Here is a 19494-nt window from a genome sequence, read left to right as displayed (position 1 = left end):
ATGGAAGCCTCCAGCTTTGTTCCGCGAAAATTCCCTTAAACGGATAAACATAAACAAACAAACGAGAAGACGTTTGTAGTCAGAATTTTGTAAACAAAGAGACAGAACCTTCCATTTTACACCAAAGAACACGGAGACACGGACGAACAAAGAGAGTCAGAGAGACGGACAGAGCTAAGAATGACGTCGGTACCACACTTTCTTCGGTTGAAGCCACGGGGAGACACACCAGGTGATAGAGAAAAGGAGTGTCTCATTGAGTATCAAAACAACAACGAGGTCAAGTTCAAGGACACAACAAGTGCTACGAAGTTCACTAAGGTGTTCAGCGAGATTTCGCAGCTCGACCTATACGATCAGATCTTGAAGGAGTCCACGGAGGAGTTGTTCCTGGGCAAAGATAGCGTCTTCTTCACGCTCGGACCCTCGAACTCTGGTAAGTCGTACTCTGTGTACGGTGATGCTTCAAACCCGGGGCTTTCCATCTACTCGTTGAATGAGATCTTCAACAAGATTGGAGGTAACTTTGCAGACTATAAGCAGTTCAAGAGATACTTTGGGGAACACTTCATGATCACCTCGAACTCCCAAAGAGATTCTCAGGGTGAATATGGACTCTCGATCTCAGTCTTTGAGATTTACAACGACCGTATCAGGGACCTATCCCTTGATAGCAAGAAGACCGAGAACCAATCTTTGGACATCGTTACTGATTCGAAAGATGGTAAGATCAAACCAAACAGGATTAGGCAGATCTATGTCACGAACCTGGAGGACGCCAAAACGGTGTTGCATAAGTGTATCAAGAGAAGAGCAGTTAGTTCTACCAATTTGAACGAAACCAGCTCCAGATCTCATTTGTTTATCTACTTCAACCTTCATAAGGTCATTGGGAAATGTTTGAAGACAACAAGACTCACCATTGCAGACTTGGCTGGCTCTGAAAGGTCTAAAACTGCAAAGACTGAAGGTAAAGAATTCAAAGAGGGCAATTATACAAATACAAGTTTGACAGAGTTGGGCAGATGTTTGGTCTTGATGAAATCAAAGAGATTCGATAGATCTAATTTGAGAACTTCAAAGCTAACAAGATTACTCTTGACAGACCTTTTTGGAAATTTGAACCATAACAGGGTAAAGATCTTGTTGACTTTGGATCCATATTCTTCGTTGTCAACTATCATCCACGCCGTTAGATATATTCAACCAATTTCCAAAGTACAAATCAATTCTGCAAGAAATTCGTTGGAATCTACAACCAACGATGATTCGGAGTACGTTAAAGAGATTCATCAGTTAAAAGAGTTGAACAAATCCCTCTCAGATGAGCTTGAAATGGTTAAGAACAAGACTGTGGAGATTGAGATGGACATTAGAAGTGAAGTTGTTGAACTCTATGAGCAAAAGATCAGAGATCTCGAGATCATCAACGATAAGGCAATGAATGATCTAAAGGAAACCCATGAAAGAGATGTTGATGAGAAGCTTAAACTGCTATCAGAAGAATACGACTTGCAAAAGCAGAAGTTGATCGAGAGCTATGAATCACAACTGAACGATCTCCAATCCCAGATGCTTCAAGCTGAATCCAAATCCCTGGAATTGTCGGAGCTGAAGGTGAAGGAGCTCGAGAAACAGATTGAGGACTACAAAGAGAGGGAAAGACAAATGCTGGAGAAAGACGTGCAAAATTCTAAGAGAATTGACGAATTAACTGTCCAACTGTCCAAAGGCGAGAAGAAAAGACCCTCTGAAGAAGGTCTGGAGCAAAATCAGTCTACAAAGAAAGTCAGGTTCAGTGGCGACGGCGAGATAAACGAGCACGATCTCGTCTTAAGCCCAATTAAACTGATAAAATCATCTCCAAACAAGCATTTCAAGTTCGAGGACAACTACAAATCACCTGGGAAATCGATCAAGAACAATCACTTCAAATTTGACACTGACGGACTGAAATCATCACCGGTTAAATCACCGCTAAAGTCACCGCTAAAGCCTCTACGGGAATCCACGAATTCGAATACGAGATCATCACCACTCAAATCACCATCAAAAGGTAAGAAGAAGATCAACAACACCCACCACGTCGTCGATACAGATGACTACGACCTGTTCAACTAGGCTCAATCGAACAGATGCTCAGAAGCTGTGGATTTCACTGTGTAGTTGACTGTTTTAGGTAGTTTATCCGACCGGTTATGTGCGTCTTCGGAGATTTCCACTCTCCGCATACACAGTTAGAATTTCGATTATAAATACAAACCATTCCGGGGGCCAATTGTAGCTCAGAGGTCATCACTCAGACAACAAGGTATACATAGAGATGGTTAAGGTGCCAAACTTCACAATCAAAGCTACCGGGAAACAGGTTCCAGCCATTGGGTTTGGATCAGGCACAGCATGGCGTTTGCAAAAATGGGGCCAGATGGATGAAGACAAAGGTCATGAACTGATTGTTGAGCTCATTGACCAGGTCAAGACTGCAATTGACGTTGGTTTCAGACATATCGATGTCGCAGAGGCCTACTTCACCCATCGCGAGGTTGGCGAAGGTATCAAGGCGTCAGGCATTGCCAGAGGGGAGCTCTTCATCACCGACAAATGGAGCCCTGGTGTTTTCAAGTCGACCAAGTCCAAGGGTCCAAAGGAATCTATTGCAAAGACCTTGAAGGAGCTACAATTGGAGTACATTGACCTGTATCTGCTGCACAGTCCTCAAGCCAATGAAGGAGAGATATCCACTGAGAATGCCTGGTTAGAATTGGAGGAGCTGTACAGAAATGGTACAGTTAAGCAGATTGGTGTCTCCAACTTCTCTGTTGGTTGGCTCGAGAGAGTCAACAAGGTTGCCACTGTCAAGCCAATGGTGAACCAGATTGAATTCCATGCCTACTTACAAGAGCCAACGCCAGGCATTGTCGACTACTGTAAGAAGAACGACATTCTTATCGAGGCCTACTCGCCATTGGCACCTATCACAAAGGGTAGACCTGGTCTATTGGACGACATCTTGCCAGAGTTGGCTGCTAAGTATGGCAAAGATGAGAATCAGATTCTGTTGAGATGGGTTTACCAGCAGGGCATTCTGCCATTGACAACCTCGTCAAAGGCGCAACGTCTCAGAGACTCCCTAGACATCTTCACCTTTGAGCTTGAGGATGAAGACGTCAAGAGAATCACCGATGTTGGCAACAAGAATGGCCGTGTACAAGGCTTCAAACCATTCTGGCCAGAGCCATGATGTTTTCTAGAATCGTACAAGATGATATATATTCAATCTATCCTATGAACTCGATCTGCTCTGTAGTCTCCACTGTTTGAAGCTCTCTGGCAGTAAAGTGCTCAACACCTCAGCTGAGATATCAGGTGGCAGCTCATACAGTGAGAGTGTCTTGTTCTGTGGATCGAACGTCAGTCTCCACGACTTGGACTCATCACGTGGAATCTCAGCTTTGATACACTCGACAAGAGCTCCATACCACTTCAGAGCATCGACACAGTTGATCTTTCTCGGGTTGGTATTCACAGGGTTCGATTTCAACAGCACGGGGATCTCCTCAGTCTTGTACTCCTCCACGGCCCTCAGCGTCAGGTTTTGATCTCTGAAGCCATAGATAACTCTTGTTATGCCCAATAGGAAGCACTGTGCCCATGTCTTGAACAGCTTCTTCTCGAATGTGACACTCTGGCCAGGCTCAGAGATCTGTGAAGACGTCTTCAGCTCGACATAGTGCGGCAGTGGGTTCGAGTCCACAGGCTTATAGTCCCACACACAGTCAACCTCGCCTCCCAGCACGATTCTGGTCTTTCCAATGCCTGTTCTCACCACAGAGCAGTACTGCTCCACGTTGTTGACGATCTTCTTGCTTCTCTTCTCAATCGTCGCCCTGGACACCTCGTTCAATGGCTTTGGCACGGTCGCCACGGACTCGAACTTGTAGCCCGAGTACATCAGCCTCTGCTGTTCCACTGAAGGTGCACGCTCGTGCAGCTTCTTCGCCTTCTTATCCTGCTGGATGAAGATATGGCCGTCGAAGTATATCACGTTCAGGTCGATGTGGTTTCTCTGCTCATACGGCAGGATCAGCAGCTGCGTCATGATCCCTCTGAACGTGATGATATCAGCCTTCACCTTGGAGCCCGTCCGGCGCTCGTAGTCCTCCAGCCCGCCGATGAACCCATCAAACACGCCATCCTTATCGTCGTCCATCTTCTTGAACTTGCCAAACCCGGCTCCCAGGTCGATGTTGGTGTCAACATCAGAATCGGGAAGAAAGTAGTAGCTGAGGCATACATCGCCATTGACATATTCACCGTCAAACGTCCGGGAAAAGCAGTACAGCTCCTTCGGCTGTCTCAGTGCTGTGGTGTCAGCTCTGCTGTTCAGTGGGAAGAGCTTCACGCCGGACATCGTTGTTGTGGTGGCGTTGTTTGTTGTCTTTCTGGCTCTTTCTGGCTCTTTCTGGCTCTTTCTGGCTCTTTCTGGCTCCCGCTGGCCTCCTCCTACCGGTGATGCCCAGTTCTCCGTGCACAGAGAGAAAAAAACTTCACCGCCAGGCGGGCCAGGCAGGGAGTGTGAAAAAAAAACAGCCCAACGTCCAACGACGCAGGCTCATCATCCCCTTCTACAGAGAGAAAAGCATAGCAAACATGTCTTATTCGCTTACAATTGCTGCCAAGGCCCCTGTGGTTGCGTACGACGCACTCACAGCCGCTGCCTTCGTCAACTCTGAGACCGACAGCTCCATCACGGTGGACTTTGTCGATGAGAAGGCCGTTGACGGGGCCTCTGTTGTGCTCAAGGCCGGCACCGAGACCGTGAAGGACGGTGCTGTTGTTGAGAAGCTGGCCAGCGAGTTCCCTGAGGTGCTTGTTGGCGCTGGCCAGTCTGCTGAGTGGGTCCAGGTGGCCTCCAGCGAGCTCGTTGTGAAGGATTTCAAGAAGCTGGCGGTCTCACTGGAGAAGCTGGATGCTCACCTGAACCTGCGCTCCTTCATCGTAGGATACTCCGTCTCTGTTGCCGATATTGCGGTCTGGGGTGCGCTGAGATCCAACGGTATGGTTGGTTCCATCATCAAGAACACCGTCTACACGAACGTGACCAGATGGTACCAGTTTTTGGAGCAGGACAAGAGATTCGGAGGCATGGTTGAGCTGATGGCGAAGGCCGTTGCGGAGTTGAAGAAGAAGTCCAAGGTCAAGGCCGATGGTAAGAAGGAGTCTCACAAGGCCAACTTCGACATCGACCTTCCAGATGCTAAGGAAGGCCAGGTGGTGACCCGTTTCCCACCAGAGCCATCTGGGTACCTGCACATTGGCCACGCAAAGGCTGCTATCTTGAACAAGTACTTTGCGGACCAGTACAAGGGTAAGCTGATCATCAGATTCGACGACACCAACCCTTCGAAGGAGAAGGTTGAGTTCCAGGACTCCATCATCGAGGACTTGAAGTTGCTGGGTATCAAGGGTGATAAGCTGACGTACTCCTCTGACTACTTCCAGGAGATGTACGACCTTGCTGTCCAATTGATCAAGGAAGGCAAGGCCTACGCAGACGACACCGTCCAGGAGAAGATGAGACAGGAGAGAATGGACGGTATCGCCTCCGAGAGACGTGATCGCTCAGTCGAGGAGAACTTGAGAATCTTCACCCAGGAGATGAAGAACGGTACCGAGGAAGGGTTGAAGAACTGTATTCGTGCAAAGATCTCTGTCGACAACCCTAACAAGGCCCTCCGTGACCCTGTTATCTACAGATGTAACTTGACTCCACATCATAGAAGTGGGTCAGAGTGGAAGATGTACCCAACATATGACTTCTGTGTGCCAGTCGTCGACTCCTTGGAGGGTGTTACCCATGCCTTGCGTACCATTGAGTATAGGGACAGAAACCCACAGTACGACTGGTTCTTGGAGGCATTGAAGCTGAGAAAGGTGCACATCTGGGACTTTGCCAGAGTCAACTTTGTCAGAACACTGCTGTCTAAGCGTAAACTGCAGTGGTTTGTTGACAAGGGCTACGTCTCCAACTGGGATGATCCAAGATTCCCTACCGTCAGAGGTGTCAGAAGACGTGGTATGACTGTTGAAGGTCTGAACAACTTTGTCATCTCTCAAGGTCCTTCAAGAAACGTCATCAACTTGGAATGGTCCATCATCTGGGCCATGAACAAGAAGGTTATTGACCCAATTGCACCACGTCACACTGCAATCGTCAGCCCAGTCAAGGTCCACATCGAAGGTGCGCCATCTGAGCCTGTTGTTGAGAAGAAGCCAAAGCACAAGAAGAACCCAGATGTCGGTGAAAAGGACGTTATCTTCTACAACCAGGTTTTGATTGACCAGGACGATGCCAACTCCCTGGAGGATGGCGAAGAGCTCACCTTGATGGACTGGGGTAACATTATCGTCACCAAGCTCAACAAGGAAGGTGACAATGTCACCTCCATCGAGGCCAAGCTTCACCTGGAGGGTGATTTCAGAAAGACCAAGCACAAGGTGACTTGGTTGGCTGATACTCCGGAGAAGGTTGATGTTGACCTCGTTGACTTTGATCTCCTGATCACCAAGGACAAGTTGGAAGAAGGTGACGATTTCGAAGACTTCATCACCCCAGAGACCGAGTTCCACACTGCTGCTCTTGGTGATTTGAACATCAAGAACATGAAGGTTGGTGACATTATCCAGTTTGAGAGAAAGGGTTACTTCAGATTGGACAAGATCGAAGATGGAAAGTACACTTTCTTCACCATCCCAGACGGAAAGGTTGTCAACAAGTACGGTGCTAAGAAATAAGTCTACTGTTTGTACGTAACCTGAAGGAGTTTCTATTACTGTTCTTCTTACTCTATTTACCAGTGGAACCGAAGCCACCAGCTCCACGCTCTGTAGTATCCAGCTCAGCCTCCGTGATCTCCTCGATATCTGCGTTGACAATCTGCTCCAGAACCAATTGGGCTATTCTGTCACCTTTGTTGATCTCGAAGTCCTTCTCAGAGTGGTTGAACAACACCACTTTGACCTCGCCTCTGTAATCAGCATCAACAACACCGGCACCTGTTGAGATACCATGCTTCACCGCGAGTCCAGAGCGTGGTGCAACACGACCGTATGTCCCCACAGGAACAATCACAGAGATGTCAGTCGCCACCATGGCCTGGCCTCTTGCTGGCACCAACGACTTCTCTGAAGAGTAGAGGTCGTACCCGGCAGCGAGCGCTGAGCCCTTTGTTGGTGTAGTGGCATTCTCCGAACGCTTGTAGATCTTCAGGACTTGGCTCATCTTCTGCTTCTTTAGCTCTTGTGTCATAAGTCTCGTGAATGTCAGAGTACTTTGTGAATAACAACGTATGGCCATTCAATTCCGAGCGGTTGTATGGCAGAATAACTGGACGTGTTTCTCGCTTTTTCGCCCATCTTGGGCTCTCGCTGGCTACGGCGTTCTTGCCTGAGCGTACGCGTCAGTTTTCGCGTTCCTGTTTACGCGTCTTGCCTTATACACGGAGCGCAAACACCACCGGTATTATACGGGCAGTTGCGGAAGTTTTGATATATCATTAAGTCGTAGTTGTCTATTAACATTAGAAGGGTGTTGTGGTCACTCGGTGTGATCCATGGAGCCGTACTGTCTTCTCGAGGCCTCATCGCTGTCATCAAGTAAGGAAGGCTGGTCCAATATTGAGCTTCTGAACCGTTGCAACCTCTGGGCATCGTTGGAGTCATTCCGTAGCAACTCGGCCAGAGTGATCCACTGCGGTAGCAGTGCACTTGTGTAGTCGATTCTTGCTGCTGTGCAGTTCCCCTGTGAGCCATCGTACTGTTCCACGACAGTTTCAGCATCTATGTGCAATGTCCTCGAGTAGAACCTTGCTGAGTAGATAAACGACTGTATCCCAAAGATGACAAGGTCCAGGACATATAGCAGAGATTTGGACTCGATCTGCTGCTCGCCAATGACTTCAACCGTGTGGTGTCCATAGATGTAGCCACTACTATCTGGCACTGGAATGTCTCTCAGGAAGTGCAGCAGCGCACAGCACACGTTAGTTATTATGATCCCGTGGAGCGTGCTCACCTTCAGCACCTCCTTGGAAACCGGCAACTCGTCCATGTTATACGGCGTTGTCAAGTGCTATGAGGTATGGTCAGTATATCACGTTGTGTCATTTCAAGGGGGAGCCGGGTGGAATGATACTCACCATGTGGATGATCGCGTGGACGATAAGCATGAGTAAGCTGCAGTCGTACAGATAGATGATGCCTATATACACAGCGCTCAGTATCGACAGCTTAGTCAATAGATCCCTTTTGAACAACTCTCTCCTTGTCTGTAGAGACTTGCGTACTGCTACTGATTCTGGTGATATCTCCATGGGAAATGCGGTATGTGACGTGGAAGCTTGCGGAAACGACCCGGGCAGCGGGCTTAGTGGATCCATTGCAGTAAATAGAGACGATCAACCGTTCAACAACCCACGGATTACTTGTTGGAATGGTCCATTAAACAACAAATACACAACACAATGCAGCGTATATAGCCACACAGCTCCGGAGAGGTTGTTTATGCGGTAGGGGCACACATATTTGCGCAAAGTGTCCAATCGGGCAATTTGCTTGCGCAAATTGCAACGAAAGAGCAACGAAATTAAAGCATTTGCGAAATCCGTCATGAGCACACCCGGACACCGGGGACCATCGCTCTTTCCGCTGCGGGCCCAGAGCCGCCCGCCCCCAGGCAGAACAAGCAGAAAATCTCCTTGCCCGCGGGCGCGGGGCCCTCTTTGTCTCCCTCTGCGGGTTTGGCCCCGGCGGACGCTTTTCCCTCTGGCCTCTCTTCCCTCGCCTCTGTACAATTTGACGTCGAGAAAGGGCCTCATCAGACCTTCTCCAGCACACCGATTTCATACGCCACGGGGTTCAAACTGCTCAGAAGGTTCAATCAGTGAGTACCATAGGGTCTTTGGCTCGTCACAGCACTTTCTTTCTATGGCAATGGGGAATACTCATGGAGGAGGCAGGCAGGCAGGGAGAGGGCCAAGGGAGGAAGGTAGCGAAGAGGAGCCAGACATAATGGATATATGTCTCGTGGTACTCCAAGGTGGCCCTGCTACTGGAAGTACACTGACGCTGATAATGGTTACTAACAACTAGCCAAAGGATACTTGAGACACTGTTGGGTTCGTGATTGAGATACCAGGATGATACGCCCTCCAAAAAGTTGCTCTCTAGGTGGCGCCTCTCTATATGGCTCGAAGTCGCCGTTGAGCCGTTCAACATCAGCTCTCTTCTATAGGTGCCAAACAAGATACCAGAGTCAGGCCAGCAAGCCGCCACAGAGCTCTGAGACCAAGGAGATCAAGGATGTTCCGCAGACTGTAGAGAAGAAGGAGAAGCCGCCTCTGTGGGATAGAATCAAGCATGAAGTACACCACTATTGGGATGGTACCAAGCTTTTGGGTTACGAGGTGAACATCTCTACAAAGCTCCTGTTCAAGATGCTCAGGGGCTATGAATTGACGAGAAGAGAACAGACACAGCTGTCCAGAACCACTGGTGACTTGTTTAGACTGGTTCCATTCTCTGCTTTCATCATCATCCCATTTGCAGAACTGTTACTGCCAATTGCTTTGAAGCTGTTCCCAAACCTCTTACCTTCGACGTACGAATCCAAGGATGATAAGAAGAAGAAGAAGGCGCAGCTCATCAAGACAAGAGATCAAACCTCTTCATTCTTGAGACAAACCTTCAAAGAGAGTGGTATCAAGATACCCAAGTCAACATCAGAACAGGATAAAGCAGAATTTGTGCAGTTCTTCAGATCGCTGAATACCCTGGGTGAAAGTCCAAGCAAGGAGCAGGTTATCAAAATTGCGAGATTGTTCAAGAACGACTTGGTGTTGGACAACTTGTCAAGACCACAACTAGTTGCCATGGCGAAGTATATGAACTTGAGACCATTTGGTTCAGACCAGATCCTCAGGTATCAAATCAGATATAGACTGTTGCAAATTATTAAGGATGATCGTGCAATTGATTACGAAGGTGTTTCATCGTTATCTGTCAAAGAGCTCCAATCTGCCTGCTCTTCAAGAGGTATTAAGACACAGGGGGTTTCTCCGGCCAGATTGAAAGATGATTTGAACATCTGGTTGGACCTCAGACTCAGACAGAAGATTCCTTCGACGCTTTTGATCTTGTCAAGTGTCTACACCTACGGTGAAGCCTCCAATTTGGATAGTTATTACGATGCTTTGGTCCAGGTGTTACGTTCCATCCCTGATCAGGTGTACAACATTACCAAGTCGGAAGTTTCAGCCAATGATGTCTCCTTGAGATTGGAGCTTGTTAAGGAACAACAAGAACTTATTAAGGAGGAACAGGAGCAGTCTAAGTCACAACCCATTGCACCTGTAAAGGATGATATCAAGCTAGAAGATTTTGAGGAAGAGCAAAAGACAGAGGACACACAACCTGAAGCCATTCCAGAACCTGAAGCTAAAAAGCAAATAGAGTCACCGGATGTTGTGGAAAGTACGCCTTCTGAGGCTAAGGATACCAACTCCACAGAATTGCCTATTGAAGAGCCTGTAAAGAAAACTGAGGAGAAGACCAAATGAGAGCTTTATCCTTCTATACAGATTATTTATTTTACATATTAAAATAACTAGAGGATATTACATACTATTATACTAACTTAACAATATAATTAGTGATGTAGATTTTCGTGTTACTCACTCAATAAGCGTGTCGGTCAACGTTTGACGTTCATCGTCTGTAAGGTAAAGTTCATAAATGGACTTGAAGTCATGGATATTGTCCTTGGCAACTTGCTTGAAGAAACTGATCAGGTATACTCTAAGATCCTCATCCTTAACTATATCACTATCACCAATGGTCTCTTTGAACTTATCGAAATCATCACGGATATCATCAAAGTCTTCCCATCCCTCTTCATCATCATCAGCAACAGCATCGATATCGCCATCTCTGGACTCATATTGATGATTCGTAGATTGATCTCTTAGCTCATGAACAAGAAGTTTGATGATCTTCACAGGGACAAGAATCTGCTTATACTCTGCATTCTTTCTCATTGATCGTGTGATGATAAGATTAGGGTTAGCAAGGTCAACCATCTCATCACCATCGACAGTGAAGTCAAAGTCAATTCCGCTAAGGAAGAGTGCCACTAAGGCTTGACAGTTGTGCTTGATTTCACTTGTTCCACTAACTGAGCTAAAGTTGCTAAACCAAATATTGAAGATCTTTTGTATCTCAAAGTTTGCAAGGAATTGGACCGACTGTGTCACATCTATAGAGATCATGTAGCATAGCACGTTTAGCAAGTCTTGGATGGTGGCCAGTTCACGAGCTTGTAGGAGTCTCTGTGTTGTTGCCTTCAAAATCTCTGGCAAGAAAGTTTCCAGATTGGAGCTAAACTTAGTGATGACAGACACAGATAATGTACCAACATTCAAAGCAGCACTGTCGGATAGTTCTGGGTTTAAGAATTTGCTTAAAACTTGCAACACCTTTTGTATATCAAAGAGGTTAGCATCTGAATTCTTGATGAGCGAGTTATAAAGCTCACCACCGGCTTGTAAGACTTGATCGTCAGATGTAACCATCAAGAGATCATAAATCACAGGGTCAACAGCAGCAAAAACATCTTCGGGGATTTCTCCAGGACAGCTTTCAAGAAAGATAGAAAGTACTTGGAGTGCTAACATCAGTTCAGCGGAGAAGTCACCCTTTGAATTAACGATAACTGGGATGAACCTTGAAAGGACATTCTGAATGTAACCGGTGAAAGTGGTCATGTCTATGGATTCTAATAATGTTTCCAACACATCTTCAATGTCCAATACAAGTTCAATATTGCCAGCATCCTTTTGAGCTATTTCAAACATGAGGTTCAACGCCGCCATGGAAACGTTGTTAATCTTCAAAGCAATGACGAGAGCTTCAGCTAACAATGGTGGTGTATCATCCTTTGCTGAAGAGATTAATGAGGCTATGATGTCGAATAAGACATTTTGAATTTCATTTCCCAAATTGTGAAACTCCACCAATTCACGGTAACTCAATAGAGCCACTAAAAATGCCGATTTGAACAACTCTGTTGAGTCATTATTGGCAAGTCTTATGCAATGCAATAATGATTTTGTAGCAAAATCATCTGATAAACGATCTTGGAACTTGTCCAAGAATAAAGGTACGGTGATCACAGCCCTGGCCCGCAACAGTGTGTTAGGACTCTCTGTAAATTGCAAGAATTTATTCAATGAGTCCACAAGAGAAGACTGTGATGCTATTGGTTCTTGGTGGTCGAACAATCCACAAAGCAGATATAGCACCGCTTCTGTTGTTTTCCATGGTTGATCATACTGTAATTGATCAATTAGGCCGTTGAACACTTTAGAAACGTCTTCAGCATTAAGCTCAGACATGTATTGAAACACAGCGTTTCTGGCAGAAAAGTCAGGTGAAACGCCCGTTTCTTCTGTGACAAAAGTGTCATATTCCTCAGAATATTCGGACTCTGTTTCCAATGGGAGAGAGGCAACTGTGATGATAGCATTCAGGAAGTTGTCGCTGGTCAGGACACTGAACAATCCAAGATCCTCTAAGCCACCTAAGAATTGGAATTGTTCAATTACAAGGTTGGTCAACACAGTGACGGTGTCGAACTCCGTATCATTTGGAAATTCATCATCTTCTTGAATTACAACTGTTGCAAACAACCCTGCTAGTTGTGAAACGTCGTTTATGGTTTCCTTCTGTAGTGCAAGCTTGGCATTAGGTTCAAATAACTCCTCAGGAAATTCGGTTGCCAATACGTAAGCTATGGCGTAAAGTGCCGTTCTGAAAAGCATGCAGTGTATATCAAGGGTAGTATCCTGGAGTAACACTGTCATCATAGTGACAATTTCGTTGAAATGCTGTTGTAGAGCAGGTCTTTTACTCTCGTCTTCCAAATATGCAGGGTTCTCCAGTTGTAGGAGACACGATTTGTACAGATTGGCAGCTGCTGTCTTAACTTCAGCATCCACTGTTGAATTTCCCATCAACTTCATACACTGTGAAATAATGGCAATTCCCACGCCGTTAAAGAACTGTTCTTCAGTGACAAGGTCATCGAGTAAGTCCTGAAGCAATGACAGACCACCAAGCACGGCAATCCTGTTCAGAGAAATCATGTGATTGTACAGGGTCTCCAAGAGACTTGGCCATTCGTCGGGATAGTCAACCACTGCGATCTGTACCACCGCATAGGAAGCACCATTTCTGATCTTTGAATGTGGGTCGTTTGTGACGACTTCAAGTAGTGAGTTTCTGATGGCAGCCTTGTGCTCCTGGGAGATCGCAGGCCCTTTAAAGGACTCAAAACCAGCACTCCAATACATCGGTACTATCTTCTTCAGGTAAAGCAACGCAAACTGTCTCAGAGCAAGATCGCCATGCGCCTTTGCAATGTTGATGAGCTCAAGGGCACTGGACGATGGGTCCGCGGCAACAGCGACACCGAGCTGTTCCTCCGCCAGCTTACGCTGATTGTTATCAGGCGATTGGACCGCGTTCAATAGGACCAGCAGTGACATTTGAGCAGTGCTTTCGAAGCTCCGCGGCTGTTGATGTTGATGATGACGTTGTTGTTGTCAGTGTACTTTGGCGGTAAAAACATGTGCCTCGATTTTCCTTCTCACAAACACTTTGCATTTTTCACGCTACACAAAACCAGAGCCTACATTATATAAGCAACAGCTACGCTCGAGGGAAATACTTCACAATTAGAACGTTAGCGCCTCGGAGAGAGCAATGCAGTGGAGATGTTTCGAGTCTGTCAGGCTCGCTAATCCTGATTCAAACTGTTATTGTTCCAGCTGAGTTGTTCGCTGTGTGGAAAGGATTCGGCTCTCCTTAGCTACTGCTCACGGTCAATTTTGGCTGGAGAGCCCATGAAAATTTCTGCTCTCGCTCTCCTCCTACGAGTGCACGCTGCCGCCGCTGCTGCTGCTGGTCCGCTAAACAGGAGTAAAATGCCTCCAGTGGAAAGCTCGGTGGAGGACAGACAGAAAAAAAGGGCAATTCACCGTGTGCCTGGCACCGCCTATTTAGAGGGATAACGGTGTACACATAAACAGATAGAGATAGAGAGGTTGCGATGTCAGAAGAGGGTGCTTCGTACAAGGAACAGGTCTTGGAGGCTGCCAGAAGAAACAATACGGATCTCCTGGGGGAGATCATCAAGGAATCTGGTGACCAAATCACCAGTATCATTAACGACTCCCGAGATGCCCTTGGGAATACACCCCTTCACCTTGCTGCGAAGTATGGTTCTTACGAAGTAATGGACGAGATCTTGGACTGTGAAGGAGTTGAGGTTGATCCTACAAATACGCTGGACGGTGACACGCCTCTTCATATGGCGGTGCGCTATAGTGAAAGTGAACCTGAGCATGGTACCTTTATTGCTGAGACCCTTATCGAAGCGGGCGCAGACGCAAGAATTAAGAACAACGCTGGTCAGAAACCAATCGACCTTGTACACGATAACGATTCGTTGATAGATATATTACAAGGTGCAGAAATGGCATTCCAATTGGAGGAGGAGGAAAAGCAAATAGGTGAGTTAAATACCCGGCTTGAGATGGAATATGGACTAACAATCACAGGCGATGTTGACGTTGAGGATGATGACGAAGGCTCAGACTCTGGTTCTGAATGAGTTATCAACAACTGATATATCGAATACATACTATACAATATATAACGTTCTTACAAATATGTGCTCATTTTGCATGTTTCTCTTACAACCAATGTAAGAAAGTACAATTCAAGAAGAAAATAAAAAAACATACCCATACTATACCTTTTCTTAAAGCTCAATGTCAAATTTGAAATCGATGGAGGAGATCATCTTGTCCAAGTGTCCCAGGGTTCTGTATTTGGCAGTGTGTAATGACTCCTGTTCTTTCTTCTTTTTATCGGCATTCGCAACGGCTTGCTGTTCAGCATCCTTCTTGGCCTTCTCCGTTTCCTCCTTATTAGCTTCACTATAATACATTCTTGCCTTTGTAGTCAATCTGGCAAATGGATCACTGTTGAGTTGTGTCGTGGTACGTCTCTTTTCAAAGTCCTTAAGCTCTGCATTTCTGACACGTTCAATGTTCAATCTTCTATTCTTTTCAGATATAATCGCAGCGAGAGGTGCCGACTCAATCTTTGTGTTAGAGATCTTATTGAAGGTCTTCTCTATTTCACCCAATTCCTTCGAGAGTCTTTTCACTTCGTTAGAATTTCCCTGTAGTTGTGCAATGCTTAATTTCTGTTTCAATTTCAACTTAGTTCCAAGAACGTCACTCTCTGCAACTGTGTTGTTGAATCTTTTTCTGTTCTCCATGTATTGCTTAAAGGTTTCACCATCAAGTTTGAGGTTACCAAATTGCTTCAACTCCGCATATTTACGTTCGACCTCGCTAATCGTTGGAGCCGAAACAGACTTGCCTTCAGCCTTGGCCCTATCAATGTACTCTTTCCATTTGTCAAATTCCTGTTGTGTGATCGGTTCGTCGCTGAGCCTGTTCATTGGGAAGTTCTTTTTCGGCATACCAGGCTGATAAAGTTGGAAGTATTGGTTTGTCATAACCTTTTGATCGTTCAATTGGTATGGCTTACCTTGTACCACACCTTCAATTCTCACCATTCTGTACGCTGTTGGGGAGATACGTACCTTACCATAAGTCCCAATAACAGCGTCTTCAAATCCAGGATAGAAGCAGAATTTCTCAGCAACTGAACGACTGGTCTTGATAGTATTTATATCGTTAACGGCCACTGGTTTCCGTGTCTGGCGTGTAGCCCACTGCACCTCCTGATCGTCATAGGACTGGAAATCCGGCTCGTAACCATCCTCATCGTCATCTTCATCACCAAACTCATACGGGTCCTCCTCTTCCTCACTCTCACTTTCATAGTCGTCACGCTCTCTTCTGTGCTTCTTCTCTCTCTGCTTCTTCAACTCTGACAACTTGGACGTTTTCAAAGACCGTGCAGACTCCTTCACCTTCTGCGATCTTGACGACCTCTCAAGTTGTCTCTTGTTCTGGTGTGATCTCTGTGCAAGGAGCTTACGTTCCTGGTACATTTGTAACTCTTGTGAACGCTCAAACAACACCGATTCTCTCTCGACTTCTGGCATCTCCTCCAACTCCAGCTTATCCTGTTCGTTCTTATACTTCCCTTCCAAGGGATAAGGATTCACCTCCTCAAAGTCTTCCTCATCCTCATTCTCCGATGCAAACGCCGCTTCAGGATCGTAGTCGTCTTCATCATCATCATCATTATCATCCTCATCATCATCATCGACCCTTCTTCTCTTACGCTCCTGAGATGAGCTTCTCTCTGCTGGCGCAGGCTCGTAATCACTTTCAATCTCACTTTCGGATCCAGCACCACCGGCCAACGCTAGCAAGTCCTCTTCTAAATCAGACATGGTTATTACTGCTTTATCCCCAAGCGCTTATACACGTTGAGTGCCTTTGTTATTGGTGTGTTCGCCGTCTTCTTAGCGCCTCGGAGGAAGACCCCCCTCCAAGAAAAAATCAACAACAACACAACACAAAGTGAAGAGATCCGGTGCATATTTACCCTCGGATTTCCCTAAAGGGTAATGCTATATAGAGCAAACCGTAAGCGCTTCTCATCGCAGTATCAAAGGCCACGAGCTTGTACGCTAAGGAAGTGAACTCACACCTTTTTGCAGCTTATTCGTACATCTCAGCGCGATGCTACCACAGAGGCCAACGCCAACGGCTAAGCGCTCACCATCTATTCTCGTTACTGATGCGAGAAACCCAAACTACCGAAGTGCTCCGTTTGCAGGTGCAGCTCACAACAACTCTCTGTCGAAGAGTTCGAGGTTGAGGAAGAGAGGAAGCTCGTCTAAGTTCAGTGAGATATCCGTGTCCAATATCCTCTCTGACTACAGTGATATTCCGTCTGGAAGACGCGAGGAGAGGCTGTCCAGTGGTTCCTTGAGCTTGGGTGACCACAGGAGGTATACAAAGCCGTTCCAGACTCTTCCTTCAAGAACGTCAAAGACTTCTCAGAAGCTGGTTTTAATCCCCGAAGAAGAGGATAGACACCATGTCAATATGGCTAGAGGGACGTCGAGGTCCAAAGCTGAGCGTATGTCAAAGGAGAAAAGAGGCCGTAACTTATCAAGGGTCACGGCGTACCTCGTATCCGATATCTTCAACCTGAAGGAAACCTCTAAGTTCTTGAAGCAAACACATGATATATTACCAAGAGTATACGACGAGGTACTGTACTGTCCTTACTGTCTTCCCTTATTGCCCGGGAAGGACGGGTTCAGGATTAAATCCAATTTGAGTGCTAAGAATGCCAAAGGTGAAACGTACATGGAACGTCTTATCGATACATCTGAGCGCAGAGATCATCACTATGAGTACTACAGTGGTGTTGAAACTCCAGAAGATGCCAATAATAATTATGAAATCGACAAGCCAGCCGAAGATGAAGAAGGCACATCTGGTCCCTTTGATCCATCAGAACCCCAGTATTTTGCCGAAGCCACGATGGAAGAGGCACCGCAGTTGGCCAAATCCGTCGAGATGATCAAACATCATGCTGAAATGTTCATATTCCAGTACGGTGTTGTTGTCTTTTGGAACTTTACTGAAGTTCAAGAGAAGAATATCCTTGGAGATATTGCATTTGCCAGAAACGAAAACGATAGAAATCAACTTGTCATACGTCCTCTAGATGAAAACGACATTGAAACTGAGCAGTTCCACTTTGAGTACGACATGGACACGGAAAGACCCAGAATCTTCAACGATATGATCACTCTAAGGTCTGGTGATCATCTTATCAAGCTAACAATGTCGCATGCCATTGCCCAGAGTACAAAACTCTCGAGGTTCGAATCCAGGATATCACCAATCTTGTACTCTGTTTCGAAACTGCCCAAGAGATTGGCACTCACGGGTAAACTAGGACTGAAGCGTGAGCAGTTGATCAAAAAGTCTGGTAAACTGTTCAAGCTAAGAGTCGACGTCAATCTCTCATCCTCTGTGTTGGATACACCAGAGTTCTTCTGGTCATTTGAGCCTTCTTTACACCCTCTGTACAACGCCACCAGAGAATACCTCGAAATAGATCAAAGAGTTGAGGTGTTGAACGATAGGTGTAAGGTATTTTTAGAATTCATCGACATCGTTGCAGACTCCATCGCCGAGAAGAACATGACAAGGATCACGTATATGATCATTTCCGTCTTCTTCCTCTCGTTGATTGTGAGCTCTATCGAGATCTTCATCAGATACATGATCATTCGGAGGAGTAAAACTAGTTAGTTGACTACATATAGAAACGTCACCTTTGTCACATCTGTTGTTCCTTTTTTGAATTGTATAAGCATAAAACATGGGCCCTTCAGCGTCTCTTGGAGTTTCTCAAGAAGAGAGAAAGGGCTGTTGCACCAGCAGCGACCAGCCCAGACACCAGAGCGATGCCTATGAGGCCATCTTTGGCGATCTTATCGTTAATCATCTGTTGCAACGCCAATGCCTGATGGTTTTCCGGCTCGTGTGCGATCAACGACTCCACGTATCTTCTGGCATCGGCGTAATCACCTAGTTTGAAGGTACCAATGGCTAGGTAGTACAGGCACTCTCTCCGTCTCTGTGGAGAGTCCTTGTAGACGTCTGTCAGTATCTTCACGCCTAGCCTTTGGTCATGAACCACATCTGATTTGATTAGGCCCCAAGCATAGTTGAATCTCGACTGAACAGACACGAGATCGCCCTCGGACAGCACCTGTTGGCGAAGCACTTCTAGCTGATCCTTTGTAAGGGGACTGTTTGGCACGCGTTGGTGTATCGTTAGTACGAACCGAGACAACGGGGAGAGCGCATTACATACGTATAGGCATCTTGGAAGGCTGGTTGAGGGGGCAAAAGCGTTAGTTAGGCGGATCGACAGAGAGATGCCACGACACACATACCAGGAAGGTAGTCCTTTTCCGTCATTGCGTGTTACTTTGGGTACGGTCTTGTTTGGATGGCAACGGCGCAACGTAGACGGTGGTATACAGGCAAATCAGCAGGCAAAGCTTCAGGCAAAGCTACAGGCAGAATCACAGGCAAAGCTACACAGCGCCAGGGAGAGCGGGTCCGCACAGGGAGCCCCCCCCCCCACAGCTTGATCTCCCCTACAAGCCCAGCATTCGGTAACCGCACGCGTAGGGCCAGTCCACGGTTCCGCCTTCTGCCCACAGAGAGACCAAAAGCCCACACCGCGGGCGGGCCGCCCCTGCTAAAACACACACACACACAAAACGCAATCAGAAAACACCGCACAGGGAACAGAAAAAGCTGCCAAACACAAACAAAAAAAAATTTTTCTTTGTTTCCCCCTGTGCGTGTGTGTACCGATCTGCCTAAATTTTTTTCCTCCTCCCCCCGTCTT

The 19494-nt window shown here is 46.5% G+C and overlaps 12 protein-coding genes across 12 annotated transcripts; 6 read left to right on the top strand and 6 right to left on the bottom strand.

Moving 5' to 3' along the window:
• Positions 1 to 180: 180 nt before the first annotated feature.
• Positions 181 to 2121, top strand: CYBJADRAFT_162489 (P-loop containing nucleoside triphosphate hydrolase protein; the record flags this gene model as incomplete). The annotated part of the gene is made up of 1 exon (XM_020213695.1): positions 181 to 2121. One exon carries the CDS (start codon positions 181 to 183, stop codon positions 2119 to 2121), a length of 1941 nt encoding a protein of 646 aa, XP_020070730.1.
• A 202-nt stretch (positions 2122 to 2323) lies between these two features.
• Positions 2324 to 3241, top strand: CYBJADRAFT_127528 (aldo/keto reductase; the record flags this gene model as incomplete). Its single annotated transcript, XM_020212699.1, has 1 exon — positions 2324 to 3241. One exon carries the CDS (start codon positions 2324 to 2326, stop codon positions 3239 to 3241), a length of 918 nt encoding a protein of 305 aa, XP_020070729.1.
• Positions 3242 to 3283: 42 nt separating this feature from the next.
• RAI1 (decapping nuclease) lies at positions 3284 to 4411 on the bottom strand (the record flags this gene model as incomplete). Its single annotated transcript, XM_020212683.1, has 1 exon — positions 3284 to 4411. The coding sequence occupies one exon, from the start codon at positions 4409 to 4411 to the stop codon at positions 3284 to 3286; it is 1128 nt and encodes a 375-aa protein (XP_020070728.1).
• A 239-nt stretch (positions 4412 to 4650) lies between these two features.
• Positions 4651 to 6795, top strand: GUS1 (glutamate--tRNA ligase GUS1; the record flags this gene model as incomplete). The annotated part of the gene is made up of 1 exon (XM_020216423.1): positions 4651 to 6795. The coding sequence occupies one exon, from the start codon at positions 4651 to 4653 to the stop codon at positions 6793 to 6795; it is 2145 nt and encodes a 714-aa protein (XP_020070727.1).
• A 52-nt stretch (positions 6796 to 6847) lies between these two features.
• On the bottom strand, positions 6848 to 7357 carry DUT1 (bifunctional dITP/dUTP diphosphatase; the record flags this gene model as incomplete). The annotated part of the gene is made up of 1 exon (XM_020213694.1): positions 6848 to 7357. The coding sequence occupies one exon, from the start codon at positions 7355 to 7357 to the stop codon at positions 6848 to 6850; it is 510 nt and encodes a 169-aa protein (XP_020070726.1).
• Positions 7358 to 7429: 72 nt separating this feature from the next.
• On the bottom strand, positions 7430 to 8516 carry CYBJADRAFT_88241 (uncharacterized protein). The gene is made up of 2 exons (XM_020217991.1): positions 8346 to 8516; positions 7430 to 8131 (listed from the first exon to the last, which is right to left on the bottom strand). Exons 1-2 carry the CDS (start codon positions 8436 to 8438, stop codon positions 7598 to 7600), a joined length of 627 nt encoding a protein of 208 aa, XP_020070725.1. The 5' UTR covers positions 8439 to 8516; the 3' UTR covers positions 7430 to 7597.
• An 822-nt stretch (positions 8517 to 9338) lies between these two features.
• Positions 9339 to 10313, top strand: YLH47 (Ylh47p; the record flags this gene model as incomplete). The annotated part of the gene is made up of 1 exon (XM_020212106.1): positions 9339 to 10313. A coding segment is annotated over one exon (975 nt), but the record flags the coding sequence as incomplete, so codon positions are not given.
• Positions 10314 to 10628: 315 nt separating this feature from the next.
• On the bottom strand, positions 10629 to 13898 carry KAP114 (karyopherin KAP114). Its single transcript, XM_020215039.1, has one exon. It carries the CDS (start codon positions 13599 to 13601, stop codon positions 10731 to 10733), a length of 2871 nt encoding a protein of 956 aa, XP_020070723.1. The 5' UTR covers positions 13602 to 13898; the 3' UTR covers positions 10629 to 10730.
• Positions 13899 to 14164: 266 nt separating this feature from the next.
• Positions 14165 to 14728, top strand: ANK1 (ankyrin repeat-containing protein ANK1; the record flags this gene model as incomplete). The annotated part of the gene is made up of 1 exon (XM_020213354.1): positions 14165 to 14728. The coding sequence occupies one exon, from the start codon at positions 14165 to 14167 to the stop codon at positions 14726 to 14728; it is 564 nt and encodes a 187-aa protein (XP_020070722.1).
• A 43-nt stretch (positions 14729 to 14771) lies between these two features.
• Positions 14772 to 16455, bottom strand: RTF1 (RNA polymerase-associated protein). Its single transcript, XM_020215038.1, has one exon. The coding sequence runs from the start codon at positions 16199 to 16201 to the stop codon at positions 14879 to 14881; it is 1323 nt and encodes a 440-aa protein (XP_020070721.1). The 5' UTR covers positions 16202 to 16455; the 3' UTR covers positions 14772 to 14878.
• Positions 16456 to 16743: 288 nt separating this feature from the next.
• RMD8 (Rmd8p) lies at positions 16744 to 18419 on the top strand. Its single transcript, XM_020217144.1, has one exon. The coding sequence runs from the start codon at positions 16788 to 16790 to the stop codon at positions 18378 to 18380; it is 1593 nt and encodes a 530-aa protein (XP_020070720.1). The 5' UTR covers positions 16744 to 16787; the 3' UTR covers positions 18381 to 18419.
• Positions 18420 to 18424: 5 nt separating this feature from the next.
• Positions 18425 to 19249, bottom strand: FIS1 (Fis1p). The gene is made up of 3 exons (XM_020215037.1): positions 19031 to 19249; positions 18949 to 18967; positions 18425 to 18883 (listed from the first exon to the last, which is right to left on the bottom strand). Exons 1-3 carry the CDS (start codon positions 19053 to 19055, stop codon positions 18460 to 18462), a joined length of 468 nt encoding a protein of 155 aa, XP_020070719.1. The 5' UTR covers positions 19056 to 19249; the 3' UTR covers positions 18425 to 18459.
• Positions 19250 to 19494: the final 245 nt, after the last annotated feature.

The sequence above is a fragment of the Cyberlindnera jadinii genome (genome assembly GCF_001661405.1).
Source record: "Cyberlindnera jadinii NRRL Y-1542 unplaced genomic scaffold CYBJAscaffold_6, whole genome shotgun sequence".
NCBI classification, from domain to species: domain Eukaryota; kingdom Fungi; phylum Ascomycota; class Saccharomycetes; order Phaffomycetales; family Wickerhamomycetaceae; genus Williopsis; species Williopsis jadinii.
The sequence above is the reverse complement of the archived record's forward strand: the minus strand, read 5'-3'. Positions and strand labels throughout refer to the sequence as shown.

Bases quoted from the DNA above. Each gene is read 5' to 3' on its own strand.
- RMD8 (XM_020217144.1), top strand. From the start codon at position 16,788: ATGCTACCACAGAGGCCAACGCCAACGGCTAAGCGCTCACCATCTATT.
- FIS1 (XM_020215037.1), bottom strand. From the start codon at position 19,055: ATGACGGAAAAGGACTACCTTCCTG.
- RTF1 (XM_020215038.1), bottom strand. From the start codon at position 16,201: ATGCCAGAAGTCGAGAGAGAATCGGTGTTGTTTGAGCGTTCACAAGAG.
- KAP114 (XM_020215039.1), bottom strand. From the start codon at position 13,601: ATGTCACTGCTGGTCCTATTGAACGCGGTCCAATCGCCTGATAACAAT.
- CYBJADRAFT_88241 (XM_020217991.1), bottom strand. From the start codon at position 8,438: ATGGATCCACTAAGCCCGCTGCCCGGGTCGTTTCCGCAAGCTTCCACG. The intron at 8,132-8,345 runs GTACGCAAGTCT...CATACCTCATAG, and splicing joins TATCACCAGAATCAGTAGCA to CACTTGACAACGCCGTATAA.